Genomic DNA, 26,473 nt, shown 5'->3' with positions numbered 1-26,473 from the left:
GTTTTTTTTATGTTTGAAAACTGGTCACCATTCACTGTAATTGTTTGCAATGCTGTTTTCAAGTGAAACTCCAGCAGTGTTTTGTGGACTAAAAAATTAAACTTTATCTTCAGTCAGCATGAGGATGAGTAGATGATGACGACGTAATAATAATGGCTTCATTTTTGGGTGAGCTATCCCTTTAAGGTTGGTTTAAATTTGTGTTCTCTAGAGCAAAGACACCAAACAATAGGCAGAGACTTACTCTGCCAAACTAAAGTTGTTTTGGTTATGGTCAGCTAGCTCAGTTTGTCCACCAGAGAGCACTACCTGTTTTTCCCAACTGCCCTTAACTTGTTCACAAATCTTGTTCACTAATCTGACCCTTAAATATGTAGAACATTTCTCAGATCAGAGAGTTTGATTATGAATGGATCATCTAAACAAAAGGCTGGTGTAGCTGTTTATTTGTACAGCCTATAGAAGTAGACTGTAAATAGCAAAAGTAAATGAGACTGTAATGAAGTTGATGTTGTTCCTGTTAGCACCGGGAGAACTGCCTGGCTGCTCAGTCTCTGCTCAGGAGCTTCTGTCTGACACCAGTCAGCCTGCAGACTGAGCTGCTGCCCTACCTGGCCAAACTCACCAACCCTATGAGGAACCAAGGTAACACACACACATCCATAACACACTACCCTACAAAGTACTCAAGTTGGAAATCCAGATAGTTTTTAAATGTTTTTTAAATTAATGTAATCAGTTGTGCTGTATTTCTATGTTTCCTTTAGTCTCCTGGCTTTGATTTTTTTTGGACAGTGTAAAAATGACAAACCAAGCAATCCAAGTAACAATAAGTATTGTAATATATTCACAGTTTATTGGAAATCTGTACACAGGTTACAAGTTAAGAAAGGAATAAATTCAAAATTCAATTTAATTTAGGCTGAGTTAACAGGCTCGTCTCATGAGATGCAATAAGTGCATTTAGATGGAATTAACATGCTCTTTTTCTTGTTCAATATTATTATTATTATTAGTGTTCCATAGTAATTGTACATTCCAGAAATTCAAAAGGCAGCAATTGTAAGGAAAAAATACATATATGTACACTATTCCTCCTGAAATGAATTTATGAGTGCATACAGTATCCCACTCTCCACTAGCCTGAGGGAAATGGACATGAATGGAGGACACTATGAATGACACCTGATCTATGGAAACAGAATATAAAAAAAGTATTTAAGATGTTCACATGAGTCTGCGTACACACAAGCACACTCACACTTTTACTCACAGGAAGCAGTATTATAATACATATCTTAATAGTAGTAACAGTCACAGTTCTTCTAAATAAATCTTACATGTTATCGCCATATAATGGAGACAACCCAATTCCAAAAAATGGAGGCCCTGAATCCCTTAATATGACTGCAGGTGGGAGTGTTTTGAGCTGAGACACATCTAACACTTCCATACAACCATCAACAAAGCCACTGGACCATCTGAAAAAATACATTACCACAAGGTTGCTGAAATGTCATCTTTTATACTGATGCAGACTTGCTGCCAGGTGAATAGGAATTGGACCGTTATGTTTTAATTTATGTTTGATAACCATTGAGTGGAATTAAATTTATGATTTTTTCAAACAAGAGTGACACATCTGGAGATTCATGACCAATCAACCTTTGAAGAAAACATAACCATCAAAATAACTCAACACACAGCCATTAATGTCTAAATCGCTGGCAACAAAAGTGAGTACACCCCTAGGTGAAAATGTCAGAGTTGGGCCCAATTAGCCTTTTTTCTCCCCGGTGTCATATGACTCGTTAGTGTTACAAGGTCTAGACATTAATGGCTGTGTGTTGAGTTATTTTGAGGGGACAGTAAATTTACACTGTTATACAAGCTGTACACTGACTACTTTACATTATATCAAAGTGTCATTTCTTCACTGTTGTCCCATGAAAAGATATAATTAAATATTTGCAGAAATGTGAGGGGTGTACTCACTTTTGTGAGATACTCTATAAACAGATTCTCAATATATATTTTTACATACCAGCATGCTTTCCCCCCTCATCTAGTCCTGAAATACAAATGCCTGTGTTTAATGTTGACCTGCATCTCAGCATACCATCAATTTTCCTTTTAACACTTTACTAAAATTCAACAATATTTGGGCATTCCCAGGACTAGGAATTCCTAGGAATCAACAGGCTCTTGTTTTTTTCTTCTCATCACTAAAACAAAATACAAAATAAATTCTTTATAAAAGGTTACTGCATATATGAAACATATTAGTCATATTTATTTGGGGACCCAAGTAAAATCTCCTGTGACCCACTTGTGGGTTTCGACCAAGTCTGTGGGAATGACTGGTGTAGTTGCTTACAGCATGCCAGAAATACCAACCACTCTGAGCAATATTTCAAAGCTTACAGATAATTGTTGCACAGTATTTTCAGGGGACAGTTTGTCATTTTGCTCTGTGGGGCTTCTGGTATTGACTGCTTATACATAATGTATTGCTGAGGAACTGTGAACAAAGTACATGAATGTGTATTTATGACCCTTAAATCCTTTTTGCTTTGATAATCTGGCATCTGTCTAAAATCAACAGAGCTTTGTTTCATTTCAAGTGTTCTGTGCTTCACCGTCTCTCCCAGCTCAAATAGCTCTTATCCAGGATGTGGGTCAGATGTCACTGAGGAGGTTCCCTGGCAGGTACAGATTTTATCCTCTCATAATGCAGTTAGATTCAAGTGTGTCTGTAAGTTATGACGATCCCCGGTGACCCACAGTGTGCAATCCAAAGATCCACCCAACCTTTATAGCAGCTGTCTGTATTGTCTTGTTGACATCAGAGAATGGTGGAAAATCAGGCCCACAGCTGGAATCAAACCACGGTCATCCAACAGCTGAAATGGTATCAACTGTTTCTAGACAAAATAATCTGAACTCAGATTTTACTGATTACTTTTTTCAATTTAAAAGCTTCTGGCAGAAGGATTTGACGACTACTGATGATTCATTATGTAGTAGTTATGGTGTCACATACAAGAAAACACTATTTATCACAGAATTGAACAGTAATGATTTTGTCAGATGATGTTGTTTTAGTGAATAAAAGTAATTGAAAACTGTAAGAAAAAACTAGTGGTGTGAGTCTGAGAAGAAATGGCTCCACCTGATGATAAAATTGAGAGCTGATAACTCTTTACTTTGTGGTGTCTGTAACCAACAAAACAGTTTCATAATCAATGTATCTGTATTCTATGAAGAGCTGCAAAAACCTGACTGCCACCAGACAGTATTGTCTGCTACTTGACAAATGGATCAGTTCTGAGTGTGAACCTTAATATTTTTAAAACTCATCTGTCTTGTTTAAGTAGCTATGTGATGGATTGATGGATGGATGGATCTTCTGAAATGAGTTTGACAAAAATAACTACATTTTTTTGAGTGCCATCCAGGCAATCAAAAAGATGAGAACATACATAACAACAAGAGGGAAAAAACTGAAGTGGCTCAGTTAACATGTCTTGACCACTGTAGATCTTTGTCAAAGCTTTAAACAAACAAACACAGGTGTAACCACACCTATATGGTAGCAACACCCAATGGCAGTCCCAGATAACATAACCTGTAAAACAAAACAAAACAAAAAAAACTAAATAACATGAGATAACACAGAAGAAAGAGAAAAATATTTTTATATATCATAAATAGAGGATAAAAAGGCAATTATATGTGTTAAACATAAGCTGTGATAAAAACAGCAAGGCGTATACAGAGAAAAATAACAAATCATTAAAGAAAAAAAAAAAATCAGAAAACATGAACACTCCAGTGGTATATTTGTCACCATTGACTGTTTCCATGGATACCTATGGTTTCATGTACATTACCGAATGATGTATATAATGTCGTGTGCATGTGCAGATTAAAACTGGAGGCTCTGACAGACAAAGAGCCGGGACACCTGGAGATAGATACTGAAGAGGAGGAAGAGGAGAAAGAGGAAGGTCTTCCAGCCAGTCAGCCCCAGCCTACTACAAGCCAAGAACTTGTGGAGGAGGAGGACCTGATCATAGAGGAATATACCAGTGACTAACACTTCCAGCGATTGTCATACTTGTATTGTCATACATACCTTTAGCTGACATCTCTTTTACTGTTGGATGGAAAATAAGAAATATTACATTAAAATGCTTATTGAGAAATGCTTATTGACTGTGAACGGCTGATCATGGAGCTCTTTATTTGAACATTATCTCCCCTCACACACCCCTTCATCCAATATTTACTCAACAGTTTCACATGAGGTTCTTCAAATATTCCCTCTGGTGACTGTGACTAACTGTCTGTCTGCTGCAGGAACTCGCTGAAGTACTTTCAACTTAAATTCAAGAAATGATTCGTCCTAGAATACATTTTAAAATGTATGCTGCTCCAATAACATCTGTAATTAATAATTTAGGATTGCATTTTTAAAAAGTTTCAGTTCAAATTACATTATTTTCTGTCATAGCGTCTTTTGGAATGTCATTTTTTTTTCTTTTTTTCAGAAAAGATTTTTTTTTTTTTTACAGTATGTTATTCTGTGATTGAGTAATTCATAAGTCAGGAAGTCAGTTATTTCCAGCAACACTTTGTTTTTGTCTTAAACATATAAGGGACTTATACTTACTTATCAGAGTTGTATGGAGTTTATTTTGAAGGTGATGACAGGAAGTAGTTGGTGGTACAGCTTTAGCTTGATTATGCTGGCATGCCAGAGATTAGACTGGGTGGAAGAAGGAAGTCACTTTGTATTCTCTCCGTGCGGCACGGAACGGATTTATGTGGAACTTGTCCTTGCTGTTACTTCGTAGGCGAAACTAAGACGACATTTCACTAAACTCTCTTTTTGTTTGTGTGGTTGTCGGTCGGTCGGTGGAGGTTCTCAAGCATCGAGGAATATAAAGTTCTCTTCAAAGTTGCAGGTAGGAGGAGGTCGTGAAAAACCAATAATTATTAACATTAAAGGAAAATTCCACTTGATTTTAGAATCCTCTGTAACATATATAGTTGAGGTTTTATTTATGTCTTTCCAAAAATGAATCACCTTTAGATGTCAGGCTAATCCTATGAATGTAAAGAACTAAAACTAAACTAACAACTAAAACTGGGTGTGAAAAAACATTTTAGTTAACTGAAATAAAATAGAATTCTTTAGTTTTAGTTTCTGTCATTTCAAATATCTCAACAGAGAAAGCATGAAGAGTCACTGAGGTATCTGTTTAGACTGGGATATGACTGAGTCGGTTTCTTTTACAAAGTGTTGTTTTTATATTGTAATACCTATTCTAAACTTGTGAAATGTGCTCTGACCAAAAAAAAAACCAATTTAATAAAAATAAATCTAATATTGAAACTAGACCTAATAATAACTGAACTGAAATAAAACATTTTAAGAACCAAAAACCGAAGTGAAATTAACAAACCCACATGGGAAACTAAACTAAACTGAACTGAGAAGAAAGAAAGAAGCGAAATAAAAATGAAGAAAAATCCCAAACTGTAATAGTTCTGGTCCATAGTCGATACTGGAACACAGAGCTGAATGATAAAACTGAAATCAATATCACTGTACGATAAGCATATTCAATGGCAAATTAATAATTAGTGCAGTTAACTTTTCCACTTGCATGCGTCACATGAAGCATTTCACACGTTAAAAACAAGTCAGTAACAAATTTTCTTACTTCACACTTTGCTTGGAACTGTGTATTTTGTCAACAGAACAAAATGATTTTTCCCTCCACACGTGAAAATATTAATTAAAGTGATCTGAGAAAGAAAGAATCAGTGTTTGGTTCATGTTGGCCAAAAACCTTGAAAATGTTCAAAATGATGGCTTCATATGGAAAATACTGTAGGCCTCCTGTAGTTTCCATATAGTTTAACATGATGTTTAGTGCTGTAAATACAGAGGATTAGGCTGTGATTTGAACAAGTACACAAAGTCGGTAGGCAGAAACCACACTGATACAATATCCTTCATGATGTCTAACCTATGAACATTTTCAGCGTTTATAAACAAAACAGTTTAGTGAATGTTCACTTTTAAATTTGTATGAAGCACTAATCTCACAACCTTCAGAACTTTTTAAGAATTTAACTACAAAGATGAGTTGTGGGCCTTTTAATGTTAATTCATTTTATCTTATAAATATCAATATTAATAATGGTTGTTTATGAAGTGACCCCTGGCCTCCTGTCACTTTGCAGAAGTGGCCCCTTGGTAAAACAAGTTGAATATCCCTGGCCTACAGTTTATGTTTTTTTTTTTTTTTAACAATATTGAGATTCAATCAGTTATCTGGAAATTTTATTCAGAGACTGCTTATGCATAAAATAACAAGACAGGAATGTCTGATCTAGCATGTATTAAATACAAATCAAGACCGGCCTCTTTTTTTAATGTTTTGGTACAGTATGACGATTTGGAGATTTAATCCAAATGTGGAGGTGAAAACAAATTGGAGGTTCAAATTGTGTAGGGCCTGTGAAGTGTTTTGATTTTGTGACATGTAAAGGATAAGGTATGACTTCTTGACAATAAAGCAAAAACAAGGAAAAATACAAAATTCATCACATTGATGAAATATGAGCATAAAGTGGTCCTGTTCATACTGGCCTAATACAACCAGAGATATTTAAGAGACAGTTACCTGAATATAAATGGTTTAAATGTTTAAAATGTCTGACAGTTGATGATTGATACCATCCCATGAAATACAATATCACTAGAGGTAAGTGAGCAAAATATGTTTGTGTGTGTGTGTGTGTGTTTTGAGTCAACCATATCAAAACCACCCTGTGGTGAATGTAATGTAAGGTTTGACCTGGTGCAGATGCAGGAGGTCAGCAGCGTGGAAGATGACATGGTGGATGGAGACCTGGGGGATGGAATGGGAGTCAGAGCAGCACCCAGCTCCACAAGGATGAAGAGCCAAAGTTTTGCAGGTGTCGCAGAGAGCCTTCTGCCCAGAGAAGGGCAGCTGAGGCGCAGCAGCCACACAGGAGAAGCAGCCTGCATCCCTGGACTGAAAACTGCAGAGACACAGCGGAGAGCCCGCTGGAAGCTGTCACACTCTGGTAAGAACGTCTGTCTACTGACCCTTTACTGTAACAAAGGAGCTAAACAAGATCAAATCATACAGGAAAGAGCACTCAGTTCTCACATTTTAATCAAATTTATTTGAAATAGCAGAGATCACTTCATCTCTCATTTCACATAAATCAAAATAAACATTTTTTAATGAAGGAATACACAAAACTCTGAAGTTGTAGATTTTTTGGGGCATTTTAGTATAGTTAGTGAGGAAATAGGAAGGATGCTCTGAGCACTGCTGTTTCTATACTGTAGTTACTTACTAATTTTGAAACATGTAAATTCAAATACTTAAAAATATGAACCCATAAGGAGGGTTTTTGTCTGATGAGATAATTTATATAAAAGTCTTATCTCCAATCCTCATGCTGCATGTTGGGTGAATTGGCTCTGTGTAATGTAGGGGGATTGCTCATAATAACTCATCAGTTCTGCAGAGCCTTTTTGCTACTTTTCAATCATAGTCCTGGTTCAGTCTTCAGCAGCTGCAGCTGTTTTCAATGGGAAAAGCTCTAAAAACCCACATTATGCCTCCTGCTGAGCAAAAAAAAAAAAAAAAAGCATACAGACTAGTGCTTTAATTGAGCCTGAAAAGCTGGGCCTGTCAAGGTCAGATGCCAACAAAGTTCTGTCTGAAATGGACCTGAACCTGACCCTCATTAGTATATTTCAGCCCGAACCTGATTACAGCCCAACATCTTTCTTAACAAGCACCCCTCTATACACCCAACAGTAGGAGTTTTCAGTGACAGGGACAATACATGCAGAGAAATGTAATTGGCAATGACTAAATTGGGGAGAAAAATGAAAGTAAATAAATATAGTACAGCTGGAACCCAGCAAGAGACTGTGAAATATGTGAGAAATAAACAAACCTGTTAGGTCCTGTTTGGTTCAGGCACAGGTCTTGGGCTGTAATACAGACAGAATTAGAGACAATTAACATTGTGGGGCATCTAGAAGAGTAGTGTGGGGCATCTAGAGTCAGAGATCTATCGATATCTAACTGTCTGATATTTAGAAGAGACCAAACCAGAGAAAAAAACGAGTGAATATTGGACTTAAATTCATCAGGTGGACACAATCACCTCTCAAAATGCAGAACACGCAATATTTCTTATCTGATTACTTTATTAATCGGCAGAATAATCAATAGATTATGCTTTAATTTTACTGGTTCAGCCCACTTCTGATCACATTGGGCTGTGTGTGGCCTCTGAACCCCTGATCTAGGTAATTTATTATCACCATAAAACACAGAGTGGCACAACAACATGGGAGCTGTAGTTCCTTCATGCTACACACACATGCAATACAAATAATTAAATTCAGAATAAAATGCAGCAGCTTGGACACTTTGCCATCCTGAGTCCCATTTTGTCTGTTTCACTTTCGTGACTGGACATTATCCAGGAGCAGCCTCGGAGTAAAGTCACTGCTCTTCTTGGTAGTCTGTGGCAGTGTGTTCAGCTGATCTGGTTGGGTGTTGAAAGATGCTGTGTGCTGTGTTTGTTGATCATCTCAGGGCGCACTGTTCTTTAATCCAAACTCCACACTTCCTTTTCCAGTGCCGGCCTGTGCGTTTGTGCCATCATGTGTGATTCAGCAATGAAGCCCAAATAAAGAGGAAAAGATAAAAGTAGCTAAATTTGAAGGAACTTCAGGCTGCTGTATTTACATGCACAGCCATATCCAAACCATGTCTTTAAGCCAGTGGAAAAAAGTCAGTGGACACCCCTACTAATTATTAAGTCCAGGTGTTTCAGCCATAGCAATTGCTGAAAGGTGGATAAAATCCAGCATATAGTCATGAAACCTTTGTTACGGCCACCGCCCCCCGTGTCTAACCTCTAACCCTTTGCCGTGTAGTTCTTTACTTGTATATTGCAGTGTGTGAAATCCGACCCGTGATTGGCTTCCAACTATGAGGGGCGTTACCCTTCGCCACCCACTCCTGTGTTGTTCGACTTGCTGATTGGTGCTCTGCGTTCATCCATCCTCCAATCACGGGAGTGCGGCCAGAAGTTGACATATATAAGCTCAGTGAGCGTGTCAGTCATGGCGGCTGCCTCTACTATAGACAGCATGCCACATGTGCCTCTTGTTGTTGTTGTTAGAGCATTAAGCTCTATTGTATGAGGTACTCGTTGCAAGGGACTGGGCCAGGAAATCAGATTCAAAAGCTGATAAAAGTTGTCACACACTTGTTAGGTTGTTTAGTATTGTATTAGATTACACTAGGCACAGGGTGCTGGCTCTTTGTATTTATGTTTTAAGACCTTAATAAGGTAGGTGGCTATAGGTGTTTCTTTTTCGCATCCTTATTTTTAGCTTATTTAGTTTCCTTAGATAGTTGTAAGCTCCAACTCTGGGAGCTCTCCTTTTGTTATATTTCTTTCATTGAGTTGAGCAGCACCCATCGGCCCTGTTGGCTGTTCAGCTTAATTTATCTCATTTGTGTTAATTGTCAGTTTAATTGCTGGTGTAGATAAATAACTTTACTGTACCAATTACAACTGGTTTATGTTCCTTCCCTTTTGCCACCACGAGCTAAGGGTCTTAACAATCTTTATAGACACATAATTTAGAATGTGTTAAGGGACTTGAAATGTGGCGCTGTCATAGGAAGTCAAGTTTGTTAAATTTCTGCCCTCCCAGATCTGCCATGGTCACCTGTAAGTGCCAGGAGAACAACAACTCGGCTATTAAAGGATAGATCATGCAAACTCATGGAGCAGGGCCAACAAGTGCTACAGTGTGTCACACATAAGTTGCCTTGAAGATGCATCATTCACTACAGAGTTCTAAAGTGCCTCTGGAAGCAACATCAGTACATAAAATGTTGGTCAGGAGCTTCATGAAATGTGCTGTCTGGAGTGATGAACCACACTTCATTAACTGCCAGTCTGAGTGACAAATCAGGGTTTGGTGGATGCCAGGAGAACATTGAATTAATAGTGCCAGAGAATACAAACATTTTAACCAACTGGTCACTTCCATCTTCATGGCAACAGTTAGGGGAAGGCCCTTTTCTGTCCCAGTACATCTGTATCCCTGTGCTCAAAGTGAGGTCCATTAGGACATGGTTAGACAAACTTGAGGTACTCCCTTCACCTGTACCAAGTCCTGTCCTCAACCCCACTGAACATCATTTGGAAGACATTAGAACACAGATTGTGAGCCAGTCCTTCTTGTCTAACATCAGGGCCAGACCTCACAAATGGTCTTTTGGCTACAATGGCACAAAATTACCACAGACACACAAAATCATATGTAAAGCCTTCCCAGAGGACTGGGAACTGTTATAGTCACAAAAGGGGTCCATCTCTATTTATATATTATATTAATACTATGGTTTTAGAAAGGGATGTCCAATAAACCCATATAGGAATGATGGTCAGGTGTCCACTGACTTTTGGCCATATAATGTATATGTTGCTGACTGACTGATAACAGGTCATTTTTATTTATAAAGCACCAAATCATAGAAGTTATCTCAGGGCACTTTTCATAGTGCAGGTCAGACCACACTCTTTAGAATATTATTTACAGAGACTCAGTAGTTCCCACCAAGATCAAGCACTCAGGCGACAGTAGTTGGGAAAATCTTGAACAGTTGATGCATCTGCTGGTATATGTGAAAAGTCAGAGAGTTTTGAAGGAAGTTTTCACTGACCACTGTTGATAGATTTCCAGTGTGCAGCTGGTGCTGCATGTTATGTGTATGAGCTTCCTACATGATTTCCTATAATATTTTATAGTGTCCTGTTATTGGTTTGAGAACAAACTTTCTGGCTTGAACAAAATAAAGTTCACATGTCAACAGCAGCACCTAAAAAATGTGAGTTTGTCATGAATGATGACTCTGTACGGTCAGTGTAGTTATCTTGTTGCAACTGAGATGTGATTTACATTGTTGTAAAGACATTTTGAAAGTCTTCTTGTACAAAAATGTAATTAAGTGTAACTGCAATGCTGTGTTTGTAATTAATAAATACAAATACTTGCATGCATGAATTGGTTTACCGAAGATCACAAAGATTGAAAATACTGTGAATCTTGTAAAAGGATCATAATGTAACAGCTGCAGCCTCCCACAAATTGAAATGAACTAATTCATTTGTGAATCACTGGTTTCACAATATCACTGAAATAAAACATCTACTATATTTCCACTATATACTTACAATTAGTTTTTAGCTATTTCTAAGTTTTCTAACCATCATGATGTGTTCTTATTACAAGGAAAAAAATCTTCTCAAAGGCTATAGTGTGTGACAAATTTTTATTTATTTATTTTTTTTTTTTTTTGACATAAAATAGTGTAAACACAGGTGTTATCAATGGTACTAAGTAAGGTTGTGTTTTTTCATGCTGTTGTACATGTTGTCTTGCTCATTTTTTTGTAGCTAGGAACATCAGGTGGGCCAAGTTGAACCTGATTATGAGCCAATTTTGGCATACGAGACCCACTTTGGGCAGCCCTGATATAAATGAAAACCAACATGCACTACAGAGGCCAGTCAGACAAGTATGGTTTGTACTTTCAATAACTTGATGGTTTCGACAAAATTTGTTTCAGTAAAATTTGTCATCCTCACTAAAGTTTTTTTGAATGAATTCTTCTGGCCTCTGCTGTTGTCTTGTCTCTGGATTCACTCCATTTTTCTGTTCCATTTTTAGCACCATTAATTACTTACCTCACTTCAGGGGCCTCAATTATAAACACTGTGCATGCACAAAAAGGTCTTTAAATGTGCTTACGCCACTTTCTAAGGATGAATTGGGATTTATAAAAAGAAAAAAATGGAAATGTTTGTATATTCATGTAAATTTGACCCATGTGTACACATTTATTGGAGACTTGGGAAATTGGCAATGCGATGGTGAGGTGGTGAATTGAAATCAGATTGGATAATAATTTTCCTTAGTGGTCCATGTTACCACCATTGTACTTTTGCTTATAGTGACCCATAACTATTCCCTAAGCACCTTTCACTTTGAAAAGATATAATCCAAATCTTAAATCAAATTCTGCTAAATATTTCATTAGCACTCTCACACCATCATGTTCTCCAACACCAGAGCACAGGAGGAGGAAATAGCCAGACTGTATGAAATGATGATTGGTTGTAGAAAGATTACATCAAATAGCATTAAATAACTGCAGAACAGAGCGTGAGTAGTTTGTAATAATATTCTCCATCTGTCATACAGTAGGGGGAGAACATGAATAAAAAATCATATACTGGTATACTGGTCTTCCTCTCTGTTGTTGCCATGATTCACCATGCACATGCACAGTGTTTGGCTCATGCATTTGCAGACAATTCCAAGTTGTTCCAATTATGCACTGGCAGATGTATGCATGGTTTTATAAATGACATTATTTTTGGTGAATGTAGATTTCCTCTTTTGGACTCCATAGTCCCCAAATTTAATCCACATTCATGAAAGCTACTTAAATATCCTGGTTTAACTAGCAGGCGGTCAGGGGTCAGCAAACTGCGGCTCCGGAGCCGCATGCAGCTCCTTTGCCCCTCTCTAGTGGCTCCCTGTGGCTTTGTCAAAGAATTAAATGGAAATGAATGACAGCTCTTGTTTTTTTCTTCTCACAGTTGTAGACCTAAAGTAATTCTTAAATTCTCCAACTGTAAAAATGTATAGCCTATACACCAAACAAACAAACAAAAAAAAAGCTTTAATATTTGGTCAGCTACATCTCTAGACATCTACAACTCAGTGCCTGTTTCTCTAAACTTCACCTGTGGCTAGTCTTGTGTCTCTCTAGGAAAGGAAAATCTCAGGAATTGGAGAATTTAACAGTTTAATAGTCTTATTTTTGTTCCTATTCAGCCCAAAATGGCTGTTTTGATAGTAAAGGTTGCTGACCCCTGATCAAAACCCTGTCTGTGAAACCGGCCATAAGAGTCTTACAGTGCCAGGGTTAGGTGAGGGCTGGTGGTGAATCTCAGGCAGGATAAGAGGAGAGGCTGGGGGCAAGCTTGAGTCCAAAGGGCGAACAGCCTCCCATATGAATGTTGCCTACTTCCGGTAAGTCCTAGCTGCAACCATTTAGCAACTAAATGGATTGGGACCTTAGTTAGTATCATTTCTAACACCTGTGTGTATCCCACTACTTCATATCAATATGGCTGCCTTAAAAAGGTCAGTTATCATGGTACATACTGAAGTGTTTTGTAACAAACCTGGTTGTTGAATCTGTAGACATATTTCACTTAAATGCCAATTTTATTTTCCATTCTGGTTTCATTGTGATGATGACTTTTTAATTTGTATATTCATCAAATAAATAATCAGCAGCAGCTCAGGTGAGAGTTTAGTTATCAGAGTACGACCATAAAACACTGCACACACAGTAATGGAGGAGGCACACATATTAACTGTTCTACACAATAATGTGAACAGCTAACTTTCCAGTTGCAGGTTTAACCACAACAGGTGCTGACTCTGACAGCACTCTGAAGATTTTTACACTTTGCAAGTGTCTAAAGTCTAAAGTTCCACACACACACTCACACAGCACACACATACAGGTTTCTATGATGTCTAATGCATGAATGCACTGTTTGTGAATCAGCAGACTCTGTGGTTGAACTGTCCAAAGACGAGCTGAAAGACAGACTGCAGGAAGCAGCTGAGGTGGGAGAAGTAAAGATAAACTGGAGTTGACAGAATGTCCACTTGACTCCAGCCCAGCAAACTGTAACTGATGCTTCTGCTGTATCAACAGGTGATAGATGTGTTGTGCTGTGAGTTGGAGGTGGCACATCGTTACCTTGAAGGCAAATATGAAGCTCTGAAGATTCTACAAGGGAAGGTAGAGCAGCTCACACATACTGAAGTACTGCACTTACACTTCACTGTAGTTCAGCCATAATCACAAGGGTGCCGAGACAGCACAGGAAGCACATATCTGTCTGTGTCCCTGTAACCTAGTTGTCTAATAGGGGGCTCCAATGTTTCTCTCTTGAAACATCAAATGTCATCATCTTTGTGCAGGCCATTCTGGACAAAGCCACGAGTCACACTAAAAGTCTGCTGCAGAAAAGTGAGGAGAGGGCCAAAGCTCTAGAAAAGGTAAGTGGAAGTGCAAGCTGTTCAAATAAGGGCTTGGTCTGTTTGCTTTAGAATTCTACAGCAGGTTTCTCCACAACAGTAAGGAACTCACTGCTGCTTTAAAGGAAACACAAGTGTAATAGTGCTATAAAGAGACATGTCTCTGTTTACAGAAACGTTCTACTTTTTTCAGCTGATGAGAGCACTTCTCCACACACAGAAAGTCCTCAAAGTTGCTAAATTTTATGAGAAATATCTGAAAACATTAAATGAATCAAGAATGATGAATGAAGAATTGCCTTGAATATAACATTTCAACTTAGCTCACAGGGCTTGTTTTTGTATACGGATAACTGAGTTAGCTTGATTTGATCACTGTAATTTGCTCATAACAGTTGTCTGAAAGTCCCTCCTTATTCACTCATTCATTGTTCCTTACATATTATACACACTATAGTGACCACTAAATTGAGATTTCAGACACTTATGAATCACTTACAAAATACAGAATCAATTTATTTATCATTATACAACAGGGTTGTATAGCAAGATTTAGATGTAAATCTTTGTTAATCATAAAAACGCACATTTGAATAACACTCACCGGCCCCTTTTGCCCTAAGAACTGCCTTAATTCTTTGTGGCATAGATTCAACAAGGTGCTGGAAAAGTGTCTCAGAGATTTTGGTCCATATTGGCATGATAGCAACACACAGTTGCTGCAGATTTGCCATTTGCAAATCCATGATGCAAATCTCCCGTTCCACCACATCCCAAAGATGCTCTATTGGATTGAGATCGGGTGACTGTGGAGGCCATTGGAGTACAGTGAACTCATTGTCATGTTCTTTAAACCACTTTGGGATGATTTGAGTTTTGTGACTTGGCACATTATCCTGCTGGAAGTAGCCATCAGAAAATGGGTACATTGTGGTAATGAAGGGATGGACATGGTCAGCAACAATACTCAGGTAGGCTGTGGTGTTGAAATGATGTTTAGTTGGTACTAAGAGACCCAAACTGTGTCAAGAAAATATCCTCCACACCATTACACCACCAGCAGCAGCCTGAACCATTGATATAAGGCAGGATGGATCCATGCTTTCATGTTGTTTATGCCAAATTCTGACCATCTAATTGTCACAGCAGAAATTGAGACTCATCAGACTAGACAACGTTTTTCCAATCTTCTATTGTCCAGTTTTGGTGAGCTTGTGTGAATTGTAGCCTTGGTTTCCTGTTCTGAGCTGACAGAAGTGGCTCCCAGTGTGGTCTTCTGCTGCTGTAGTCCATCTGCTTCAAGGTTCTGCATGTTGTGTGTTCAGAGATGGTCTTCTGCATACCTTGGTTGTAATGATTGGTTATTTGAATAACTATAGCCTTTGTATCATCTCAAACCAGTCTGTCCATTCTCCTGAGTCATCAACAAGGTATTTTTGTCCAGAGAACTGCTGCTCACTGGATATTTTCTCTTTTTCAGACTTCTCTGTAAACCCTAGAGATGATAGTGTGTGAAAATCCCAGTAGATCAGCAGTTTCTGAAATACTCAGACCAGCCTGTCTGGCACCAACAACCATGCTATGTTCAGAGTCACTGAAATAACCTGTCTACATGGCATTGGGTTGCTGCCATGTGATTGGCTGATTAGATATGGCTGGGGTAGGTGTATCACCTCACCTTCTGGACTGTTTTAATCACCTGCTATGTAGTCTACCTGTCATGGGCCAGTTTGTGATGTTTCCAGTTAGGAATCTTTCAGTTGCTCCTCTGTAGAGGTTGACAAGAAGTTGGCACAGGAATTTCAACTTCTTCTTAAATTTCCTTTGGAAATACAACTGTTCCTGGACCTTCTTTACCAGGGTGGAGATGTGTGATGTCCATGACAGGTTCTCTGTGGTGTTGATTCCCAGGAATCAAAAACTATTCACCTGCTCTACTTTGGCTCAACTGATGTAGACAGGAGTGTGCGTCTTTGCCTCCTTTTTTAAAAATTCAATAATGAGCTGATGTTGAGCAGTGTGTTATTTTCTGTGCACCACTCTGCAAGATTGTTGATTTCCTCCCAATATGAAGTCTCATTGCTGCTCATCTGCATGCTTTACAATAGTGAAGAGTTCTAGAGCTTTCTCCAAGTCCGGGGGCTGCAGTCATGGGTTTACAGTGTGAACAGGAGGAATGTAAGCTAAATTCCATTGTGAGATTGTTATGAGAATATAGTGTAGATGTAATACTTATTTTCATTCTGAGGATATTCAACATCTTGCATAGTATAGTGCCTACATTTCACACTCAAAAATTCAAGACACATTCAAATAAAATGGAGGACTGTAAATGTAGTCCTCTGTAGCCACTCTGTTCATCTGATTAAGGCTTTTTATCTGTTCCCAGTTCTGATTTTAAATCTAGAGACGACTGTGCTGGCTCCTAAACTTTGGAATAGCCTTCTCTATCCTCTCAGATCTACTGAGTCTGTGGTTTGTTTTAAGCAGTAAAAACATTCAAAAATGCATCTTATTTACAGTTAGCTGATCATGACTTTTCGTGGTAAAATCCAAACATGAACTCACTTTCAGATATAACTAATTGTTTTCCTTAGAGGCACCAAAATTAAAATGTCTAAAGAAATATGATTTTAGATGAGGTTTTGTGAATTAGGGAGATGTTATTCAGATCTGTGATTATGTAAAATCAACTTCATACAATGAAATATACATTTCATTTAGTCTAATTAAATATCCTCTGAGTTAAAGAGCAATGTATTTAAAAGTATGGCTGTTACCAGACCTGTAGAATGGTTCTATTATTAGATTTGGTTAGGAATTTAAAACTTGATTTATTACATGTGCTTTCATCACAGGTATACAGTGGATACACCTTGACTGAAACAATTAATTCATTCATTCATTTTAATGAAAAGTGTCCCAGTTTGAAGAATGATGGGTCATTTATTGAAGTAAGATTGATTACTAAACTCTTGAACTCTGAAAGAAAGTGGCTCATTATTCAAGGTATGTTTATTTAAAATAAAAATCTGCCCTCTGTCTTCTGTATGTGAAGGATGGATAACATCATGTTAGCCTGGACAGGGACCAGGAAGGTCATGAATATATTTTTTCATGGAAAAGTCATGCTACTTACTACATTAGAGCTCATATATAAGCTTATATGTAAAACTGGATGCATGTGGCTCGGTGTTATGTGATAATTGGATTATAAACCTGTCTATCTAATTAAAATATGGTAATCATCATCTGTTCCCTCAATCTCTTGCAGGAGGTGAACAGCTTGCAGTGGGAACTCAGCTTCAACCAGGTCCAGATGAAGAGGTGTCAGCAGTCCTGGGAGCAGAAATACAACAGGTCTGGTTAACTCCACATCAAACATGCCTGTGGTACTTTCATTGGTTTGTATTGTAACTTTGTTGTTGTTGTTCTAATCAGAATTATGAATGAGAACAAGACTCTGACTGAGAACCTGGAGGAGAGAGAGAGTGAGATCCAACAGCTGCGAGCAGAAAATTCTGGTAAATAATGTAAAATGATTTGTAGGTGACCTAGACATGTCTGCACACATCATCTCCATCTGTGGATCTGAGATGGATCTGTTTTGAAGGCACTGACTTGACTCACCAAACCTCAGTGTGTGACTCCCAAGTCAGAACATGACTAAATAATCTTAACCCAAAGTCCATTTGCAAGCTTTTCTAGAGCTTTCAACCACATCTCATGTTCCTTATCAGCACATGGAATTAATTTGTGTGTTTGCAGCTCTAAGTCGGCAGTGCTCGGAGCTTCTCTCCATGTTGAATGTGAAGGAGCAGAGAGTTTACCAAGGAACCAAACCTCAGTACAGCCCAGAGAGAGATGCAAGTGTCCTGGAGGTGAGAGAGAGAGCACGGGTCAACATCACAGAGAGAGACAGAGAGAATGATATCTTAAGCTGTGACAAAGGCAAAGACTTTATAATTCATTTCACTGCTGCACACCTGACCACATCTTCTTTTCAAAGTAATGACAGTGATGGCAAAAGACAGACAAAGAACACAATGAACTTTACAGTGTTTTAATAGAAATAGCATTATCCAACATGATTATGTGAAGAGCAGTCACATTTCCAGGCCTCATCATTTATGTACTGTTATCTGACTGCTTCCTGTTTACACCAGGACGCCCATGCCCAGTGTATGTCATTGGTCATATGATTCGTGGATTCAGGCCTACTAGTATGGACCGGGGATCTGCAAACTGTGGCTCTTTAGCTCCTCTCCAGCGGCTCCCTGTGATAAAAAATAATATGGAAATTAATATAATTTATTTTTTTAAAACATTTTAATTTCCATATAACATTGTTATAGGTCTATGAAAAAGGCAATGTACTGCAATAGATTTTTGAATTTTGAGCCCAACTCAAACTACTAATTACTTTAGATAAACTTAAATGTTTGAGTTTTAGAAACCCAAAAAAGTAAATGCATTGATATGATTGTTCATAATACAGGGGTTATGATTCAGTATACTGTGAACACCCTACCTGTGTTGTGATTGGTTGTTTAAAAAAAAAAAAAACTCCTGTACTGTGATGGGTTGTTTTAAAACCACACCTGTTGTGATTGACTCAGACTCCATTAATTGCTCAGTTTAACAGTGATAAACATATACACATTCTACAAAATTATTAATGTAGAAGCCATTCATAATTTCTTTATACCTTAGTATAATGACAATAATGATCTTTCTGATTCTGATTCTGATCATTTCTACACTAGCTCATTTTGTGAACACTCCGATTTCATTTTAACAAAAAGTTATTCTGATATCTCAAAATCTTCTTGGTACATTTTAATAATTTGTTAGGAAGAGCAGATTTTTTTTAAAGCTCAGTTAGTGCCAACATGTGGCCATGTACTGAATAAAGCCATTTACATTTTGAACTGGGAAGCAAAGTATGTATTTACCATATTTTTTTTCATAAAGTTTTTTTTTTTTTTTCAAAATTTCCTAATTGATATCTGATATGGTATGTGCAGTTTTCTTGAAACAGACCTCTTATTGCAGATTGTCAATTATCTAGCTACACTGAAACAGTGTAGCTGTAATAAATAGGAATAAAATGGACATTTTCAACCGTTTTATAAATCTCAGATTGAAGACTATCATGAGCTTAAATATAGAATGAGTGTCTTTCTTTTAATTCAGTAATTAAGTATAATTTGTAAGTAACTTGTACCCAGGAGTTTATTGATCTTATCTCTGTGTTCCAGCTGGCAGTGTTGGGGGCCTGCCGGTGTCTTGGGGTCGCTGAAGCCTGTTCATGCAGTCGGACTGCTGCTGCTAGCAGGAAGCAGCTCATCCAGCTACAACAGGAGGTAAACTACTTCTAAGTACTTCACCTCCATCCAGGCTCCATCTTTTTCTCCTTGTGTGCTCTCAAACAATTATTGTTGTCCATTAGATGTAACATCAGTCCTCAGCATTTTCAGGTCTGCTCTTCTTTTTTTCTCGTTTTGTGAGATATGATAAAACAATTTTGTACTTACTTGAGGTTTCAGACCAACTTCCTGACAACTAATGCTGAAAACTGCGTAACTTTTCCTTCCAATGAACTGTATTGAGCTAACTTTTGGCAATGTGAGCTAACGTCTGTGTCATTGTCAGTCCTTCTGTGAAGAATGTGCGGTGTTGAGTTCACATTATTATTATTATTATTATTATTATTATTATTATTATTATTATTATTATTATTATTATTATTACAGTAACTTTATGCATCAGCCTTGTGTAATCACAACAGAGTGTGTGCAGTGACAGATAACCTGATAGACATTTGTTGAGCAAATTTATGGTCTCTACAGAGACTGTTAATACTGGTGACCCCCTGACCTTCCTACCAGCATGTCTTTGTTACAGTGCTCTCCAAGTACAGCTAATACTGAAATAAATGTTGACTTGCAGCACGGTTAGTTTATTTTGTTATTTGGTTCTGTTTTTATGTGACTGTCTCATGTGTAAAGAAAAAGTTCTTCAGGAACAGTCTGATGGAACATTTCTGTGTTAAACATGCTGAGCGGTATGACAGATACAAGATATTTCTTAATAGTTAAAAAAATATATATATTTATAGTATTAATAGCCAAATTTCCAAGGTACAAGTTAGATTTATTTATCATTTTACAACACAGGGTTGTATAGATTAAGTTGTTCTCCCTTTGTAAATATGATACAAAGAAGTGTCATATGTACACAGATTATATACAGTGGACTGGTTGAATAAATAGTAAGACATGAAAATAAAAACAAAAATCTATTTTACATGGAGGATAAAGATGAATTTAGGAGTATTGCGGCCTGAGAGAAGACACTACAGCAGCTGACACTTCTGTATCTCTTGCTAGACAGTTAGTAGGCTTTGTGCTTGTATTTTCCAGCTGGATGCTCAGTGTGCAAGGAGAGATGAGGCGTTGATGGTCGCAGATGCTTTTCGCATTGCCTTTGAACAGCAGCTGAAGAAACGGAGTGAGCATTTCCTGCTGCTGGCTGAGGCCAACATTCTGAAATCCCATCAGCATAAGGCTGAAGGCAAGTCAGCCCCCAGCACAGTGTGCTATATCAGAGCAAAGTGGATGATTAGGGTGGCCCTATCCTGTGAACTTCTAAACATGATGAACGTACCTCTACCTGTACTGTCCTGAGTTTAATTTTCACAGCTTGCATGAATAACAAACTACTTTCTCATCAATTAACTTATTTAAAAATTGGTTGAAATTGGTTGACGATATGTAGTCACATTTCCAAACAGTAAACCTACCTTGGCATTCACAATACATGTCACTGATGAGCTGATTCTGTGCCTCTCTCACCATCCACACACCTTCAAACCTTTGGAACATTTCAGGTCTTCAGCAGTGTGTAGGATCACTGAAAAAATGACATAGTTCACTTTGTTGGTACGGGACATAGAAGGCCAAATTGTCAGGTTGATATTATTAGACAAAGGATGGATCTTCACTAACTATTAATCTTAGTTTCTTTAAATGCTGCAGTCCTTCACTGTAAGTTTGATCAGCATCTACAGTATCTCACAAAAGTGAGTACACCCCTCACATTTCTGCAAATGACATTTTCACCTAGGGGTGTACTCACTTTTGTTGCCAGCGGTTTAGACATTAATGGCTGTGTGTTATTTTGAGGGGACAGTAAATTTACACTGTTATACAAGCTGTACACTGACTACTTTACATTGTATCAAAGTGTCATTTCTTCAGTGTTGTCCTATGAAAAGATATAATTAAATATTTGCAGAAATGTGAGGGGTGTACTCACCTTTGTGAGATACTGTATATAGTTTTCTGAACTTTTCTGTGGTTTACACATCCTAAAATTGGCTTAAATTGAATAATCAGCATCTTATGGTAGATGACTCACTGTGAAAACACTATAATGCATGTTGGCTCACTGGAAGGATTCAGCACTTAACACAAAAAAACCTTAATTAGTATAATTTGTAACACCTGTATGTAACTGTGACCTGTGTATCATATGACGTGTGGAACTCAAGTTGTTAAAATGAAATGGAATTCATAAATCTATTCTAGTGCTCAGAAGAGCATTTTCTGTATTCCCCAAATATGAATGTATTATGTGTAAAATAAACACACAGAGGGATTCAGGTGAACTTTGGATTAGGGTGCTCAAACTGGAGTCCAGATTTCCACTGAATGTACCTGTATATTTTCTTTAACTCACTGTCACTGATTTCCTCATTAAGATATAATAATCATATCTGAGTGCCTAATATTTCCTGTTCATTTATATACGTGTCTTTTCCTTCCAGGTCTAAACAGGAGTCCTCTGATCAGTGTGAGGCAGAGGCTGAGAGGATTCTTGCCTTCCAGTTTGGAGGTAAAAATGCCTGATGATCTGTTAGAGACTCTCTACAGACTGCTGGACCTGGTTAGTATCTCCTCTAACATCAGACTTGGGTAGTAACAGATTACATGTAACAGGATAACATAATCAGGATAGAAAGTGACTGTTGTACCTTTAAGTTATAGAAAAAAAGACATAATCAGATTTACAGTTACATGTAGTAAAAATGGGGATTGTTGAGCAGGTTTGCAATTTTAAAAATACACTCTAAAAGACAGAATGATATACTACCATGCTCAGTGTGCACACATTACAACACTTAGTGAGTCTCACAACAACACTCAGTGAAACCAGCTGATCTTGGCTACTAGTGAAAAAAAATACTTAACTGGGTAGAAATTTGACATTATTTTCTCTTAAATTCAGAAAAGAGGAACAACATTTCTGTACAGTGACAGTTCTGCCTTCAGCTGTGAAAATACTGCCATCATCCAAGAACTCAACATCTAATTAAAAAAAAGGGTTAAGAACGTGAGCCCCAGATTAAGTTTATGGCAGTTTACTTGAAGTTCTAATGTGAAGTGTGAATAGCTGCTTAACAAAGAACAAAGAACGCATAATTATGACTGTTAATCTACATATGCATTTGTGCATAACAAAGGAGAAACAGCTGGATAAACATTTAATAAACTAATAAATAAACCAAACATATTTGACTAAACAATTTAAACATATTTGATATTGAAGAAATCCAAAAGTAATGGAAAGTAATTAGGTAACATTACTTTAAGATTGTGACACCTGGATTACTTTAAAGACTACATTTTTTAACAGCTAATGAGTATCTGTATTGGAAAACATTTTTAAAGCCTGTCTAACATCTGTTACCTAGACATTACAACATAGAGACAGTATGGACTTTACCGGGGAGGTCCTTATATTGAACTAGAAAATAAATGACAATAAATAATCTCTCATTAAAGGCGCTCTTCGAGGACACAGATGCACAGATTCATCTGTCTATGAATTTAAGTGTATATATTGATGGTTGGGTTTACGCAACGTGTTCCAAACCAAGTGAATAGCTATAGGCTTGTGAGCAAAAAAGGAATATTTTTACAAGACAATGCCTAGGAATGAGAAGTCAATAGAATAACATTAAACAAAAGATGGGGTCCTGAATTCCCTGTGCATGGGACCTCTACTGCACCACAATGTAAAAAGGAATTAGGTGAGTATCAGTCAGAAAATTAGGACTGTGGAAAATAGCTGAGTTCAAATGCCATTTTGACTTGAATTTTGAGGGTCATTAACTGATGTAGAAGTAGTATGAGAAAAAATGGGTCAGATTTGTCCCTCAGTTTTCAGTGAAAATGAAAACGGGTAGAAATCGATGCTAAAGCGTTGATTCTGATGCCTCTGCCTGCAACAGTTTCATACAACTGTGACTTTTTGTGTTCCCTACACCTGATTGAAACCATAGATTTATTAAAAATCCAATTTTCAAGTGTCCCAGGAGTTTGAGAAAAAGCTTTAAAATTGACCAAGTTATTGGCATAAGTGTGTTTTCAGAGACAGGTCTGTCAGGCGGCCATTTTGCAGCTATCTTGAAAGCGTTGGTCTCCAAAATTTAATCAGTTCATGTACCTGTTATAGAGTGTTAGCACACACGATTTGGTGCAAATCCGTCCACCCATTCAAAAGTTATCGCACAAACAAAAATCTGTGACGGACAGACGGACACACGGACTCACGTATGGCCGGACAACCGGAGAACAGTATGCCTCCGGCCGAGGCATAAGTAGTGGCTGTGCAAGCTACAAACAACTCCCAGCATATGATTCAGAGAAGAAATATATAACAGTGACATCAAGTGTTTTTACTGGGTACTGCAGTCCAAATTAAAAATACTGGAGTGAGTTGTTTCCCCCACACCTTCCTCCCCAGAGTCAAAGGCTGCACAGACACTGAACCAAACCTGCATGAGCACCAGAGAAGTGTAATGTTATACTCTGACACTGACAAGGATACAAGGCCATTTATGTCATTTACAACAAGGTGTGAACAAGGTGGTTGTTTTAGTTCCCTCTTTGATCAATTAGTTGATTGAAATTAGTAGTTGTAGAGATAAATTAAAAAAGAAAATCTAGAACAAACTGATTTATAAGTTGGAGTGCTGAGGATGAATGAAACAGTCTCACAGTCTGAGGAAAGAAGCTGCTCTTCAGTCTGGTGGTACGGCAGTGGATACTTCTGTCTGATGGCAGCAGGGTGAACAGGATGGTGCTGGGATGGGTGTTGTCTTTTAGTATCCTCTGAGCTTTGAGCAGGCACCATCTCCCTGATATCACTGATGCTTGACAGATGGGTAACAATGATATTCTGGGTGGTTTTAATCGCCTGCTGTAGAGTTGTTCTGTTCTGGGCTGAGCAGATCCCATGATGCCAGTTTGTGATGCTTTCACTTGCTCCTTTTGTAGAAGTTAACAAAAACTTGGCATAGGAATTTTGCCTTCTTTAGTTTCCCTTAGAAATACAGCTGTTTCTGAGCCTTCTTTACCTGAATCACAGTGAGTTCTCCACTTTAAATTGATCAGCTGTTTATTACTCTGTCAGTTGTCTGTCAATGTAAATTTAATCCTGTGATCCTGAAAAGCCCATTGCTCCGAAAATACACACTATGTAGTTGAAGCCAGTATTTTAACTTAACATGTTTTCTTTAATGTCTGATGACATATAATGGTCATTTTTATAATTTAATACAGTAAATATATTACATATTTGTCATAGCTGGTGAGTTACAGTCTGCCATTATAAGTCTGGGGTGTAGATGCTTTATTAATTTAAGTTTTCTTGTTCCACAAAAACTTAATCAAGGAAGTACCCAGCCTCTTCCAATATTTTTTTCTTGTTAGAGCTGAAAAATGTAACACAAGAAAGAACATTAATCTGAATTAAAGAAGAACATAAAGAGAAGAGATACTTTTGAAAAACTGCTGGAGAAATACAGTAAAAGTTTAAAGTCAGCCATTGATTGTTATTTCAACAATTAGAATCCAGGCTTATCTTTACTGTAAGTAGGAAGCTCTGTAGGCCTGACCTACAGAGCTTCCTGAATTCTTGAATGTGTTTCAGTCATGTGTTCATCATCCAAAACAGTAATTTTGCCTTTCATTCCAGCATAAACACAAATCAACCTTTCAAAACCTTTGCATCATTGCTGTACTGCAGCTGTGATGCAAAGCTAAATATCTTGACAGAAGTCACTGTTATGAAGAATTTCTTTGTCTCCAGAGAGAATGATTTTTATGATGGTGTGTTTTGTGCTGCAGCTGAATGACAAAGAGGAAGCCCTGGCCCACCAGAGGAAGGTGAGCCTCATGTTAGCCCACAGCGCTGAGGAACTCCAGAGAAAGTTGCACCTAGATTCACATTGCCACCTATCAGACCCGTCACAGTCCAGGGTCCCATCAAGTCAACAAGATCCAACAGAGAAGCAGAGCCAGTCTCAGCAAACATCTGGTACATCAGAGTCAAACCACAAGTCAGACTCCAGCTTTCACACACAGCAGCATCCAGAGTCCCAGCTTCAGCCAAGACACCACCACGTTTGTCAGAGTCTTTTTAACCATAGAGACCACAGGTCTGACATTCAGCAGTCAGCCCAATCAGAGTCCTGATCCACCCACAGGGGCTAATTCGCCCAATCAGAGTCCTGATCCACGTGGACCTCAAAAAGGAGGGTGCTTGAGCCGATGTGAGACAGCTAGTGGGAACATGGAACACTGAGACATCCAAAATAATTAAGGGTGGATGGAGAGGAAGGGCAGAAGAAAAAGGGACAGAGGAAGGAAGGACATAGAGTGAAGGAAAGGCAGAGAGAAACGACAAGAGAAGCACCTCTCTCTCTCTCCTGAGACTGATAAAACACTGGAGTGGGTGGATTGCTTTGTATTTTATTATGCTAGATTACTGAGTTTAATCGTATGTTAAGTAAGTTAAAATGTTATTCAGCTCTCGTCCAGCTGGTTCATGGCTCCATGATACCTTTGCTTTTGCTACAGAAGGTTGAAAGGCAGAAGTGAAAATAAATCATCTTTTTAATTCCAAAAGTTTGAAATATACACTCCGAGCTCCCCTCCTGCCAGTAAAGTAGCCGGCTTCAGAGTGACTCTGGTGTTTTTTTCCTCAGGAAACACACTCTGCCACCGACCCTCTTCTGCAGAGCTCCCTGGCTCTAAGCAGCTCTGTGTCTTAGGTCAAAAGTGCTGCAGTAAAGTGAAGTCAAAAGTGAGCTGACAAACTCAGAAGTTTCCATCATTGACTCAGGGTCTCACCGCATGGATGTGCATGCGCAGCTACACTAGTAGGAGGAGTCCTCCA

General features: G+C 38.1%; 2 protein-coding genes across 6 annotated transcripts in view; both read left to right on the top strand.

The window, feature by feature from the left end:
- The window catches only part of rad17 (RAD17 checkpoint clamp loader component), a 32,999-nt gene extending 28,894 nt beyond the window's left edge, over nt 1-4,105 (top strand). For 4 of the 5 annotated variants that reach the window (XM_084729365.1, XM_084729364.1, XM_084729363.1 and 1 more), the window contains exons 15-17: nt 525-645; nt 2,652-2,709; nt 3,928-4,105. In XM_084729365.1, the coding sequence (XP_084585491.1) occupies nt 525-645; nt 2,652-2,709; nt 3,928-4,099 (351 nt within the window). In that variant the 3' untranslated portion in view covers nt 4,100-4,105. The remainder of the gene's footprint in view (nt 1-524; nt 646-2,651; nt 2,710-3,927) is intronic. The other variant, XM_084729368.1, reaches the window with a different exon arrangement.
- A 584-nt stretch (nt 4,106-4,689) lies between these two features.
- On the top strand, nt 4,690-26,202 carry ccdc125 (coiled-coil domain containing 125). The gene is made up of 12 exons (XM_084729362.1): nt 4,690-4,970; nt 6,885-7,128; nt 13,746-13,807; nt 13,899-13,985; nt 14,168-14,245; nt 17,499-17,584; nt 17,666-17,748; nt 17,993-18,105; nt 19,486-19,590; nt 20,650-20,800; nt 22,056-22,174; nt 25,423-26,202. Exons 2-12 carry the CDS (start codon nt 6,885-6,887, stop codon nt 25,768-25,770), a joined length of 1,476 nt encoding a protein of 491 aa, XP_084585488.1. The 5' UTR covers nt 4,690-4,970; the 3' UTR covers nt 25,771-26,202.
- Nucleotides 26,203-26,473: the final 271 nt, after the last annotated feature.

The sequence above is a fragment of the Lutjanus erythropterus genome, chromosome 10 (assembly GCF_056507025.1).
Source record: "Lutjanus erythropterus isolate fLutEry1 chromosome 10, fLutEry1.hap2, whole genome shotgun sequence".
Taxonomy (NCBI): domain Eukaryota; kingdom Metazoa; phylum Chordata; class Actinopteri; order Lutjaniformes; family Lutjanidae; genus Lutjanus; species Lutjanus erythropterus.
This window is presented reverse-complemented; position numbering and strand designations above follow the sequence as displayed.

Coding starts and splice junctions, on each gene's coding strand:
- ccdc125 (XM_084729362.1), top strand. CDS start 6,885: ATGCAGGAGGTCAGCAGCGTGGAAGATGACATGGTGGATGGAGACCTG. Junction 17,585..17,665: donor TGGGAGCAGAAATACAACAG/GTCTGGTTAACT, acceptor TGTTCTAATCAG/AATTATGAATGAGAACAAGA. Junction 20,801..22,055: donor CCATCAGCATAAGGCTGAAG/GCAAGTCAGCCC, acceptor TTTTCCTTCCAG/GTCTAAACAGGAGTCCTCTG.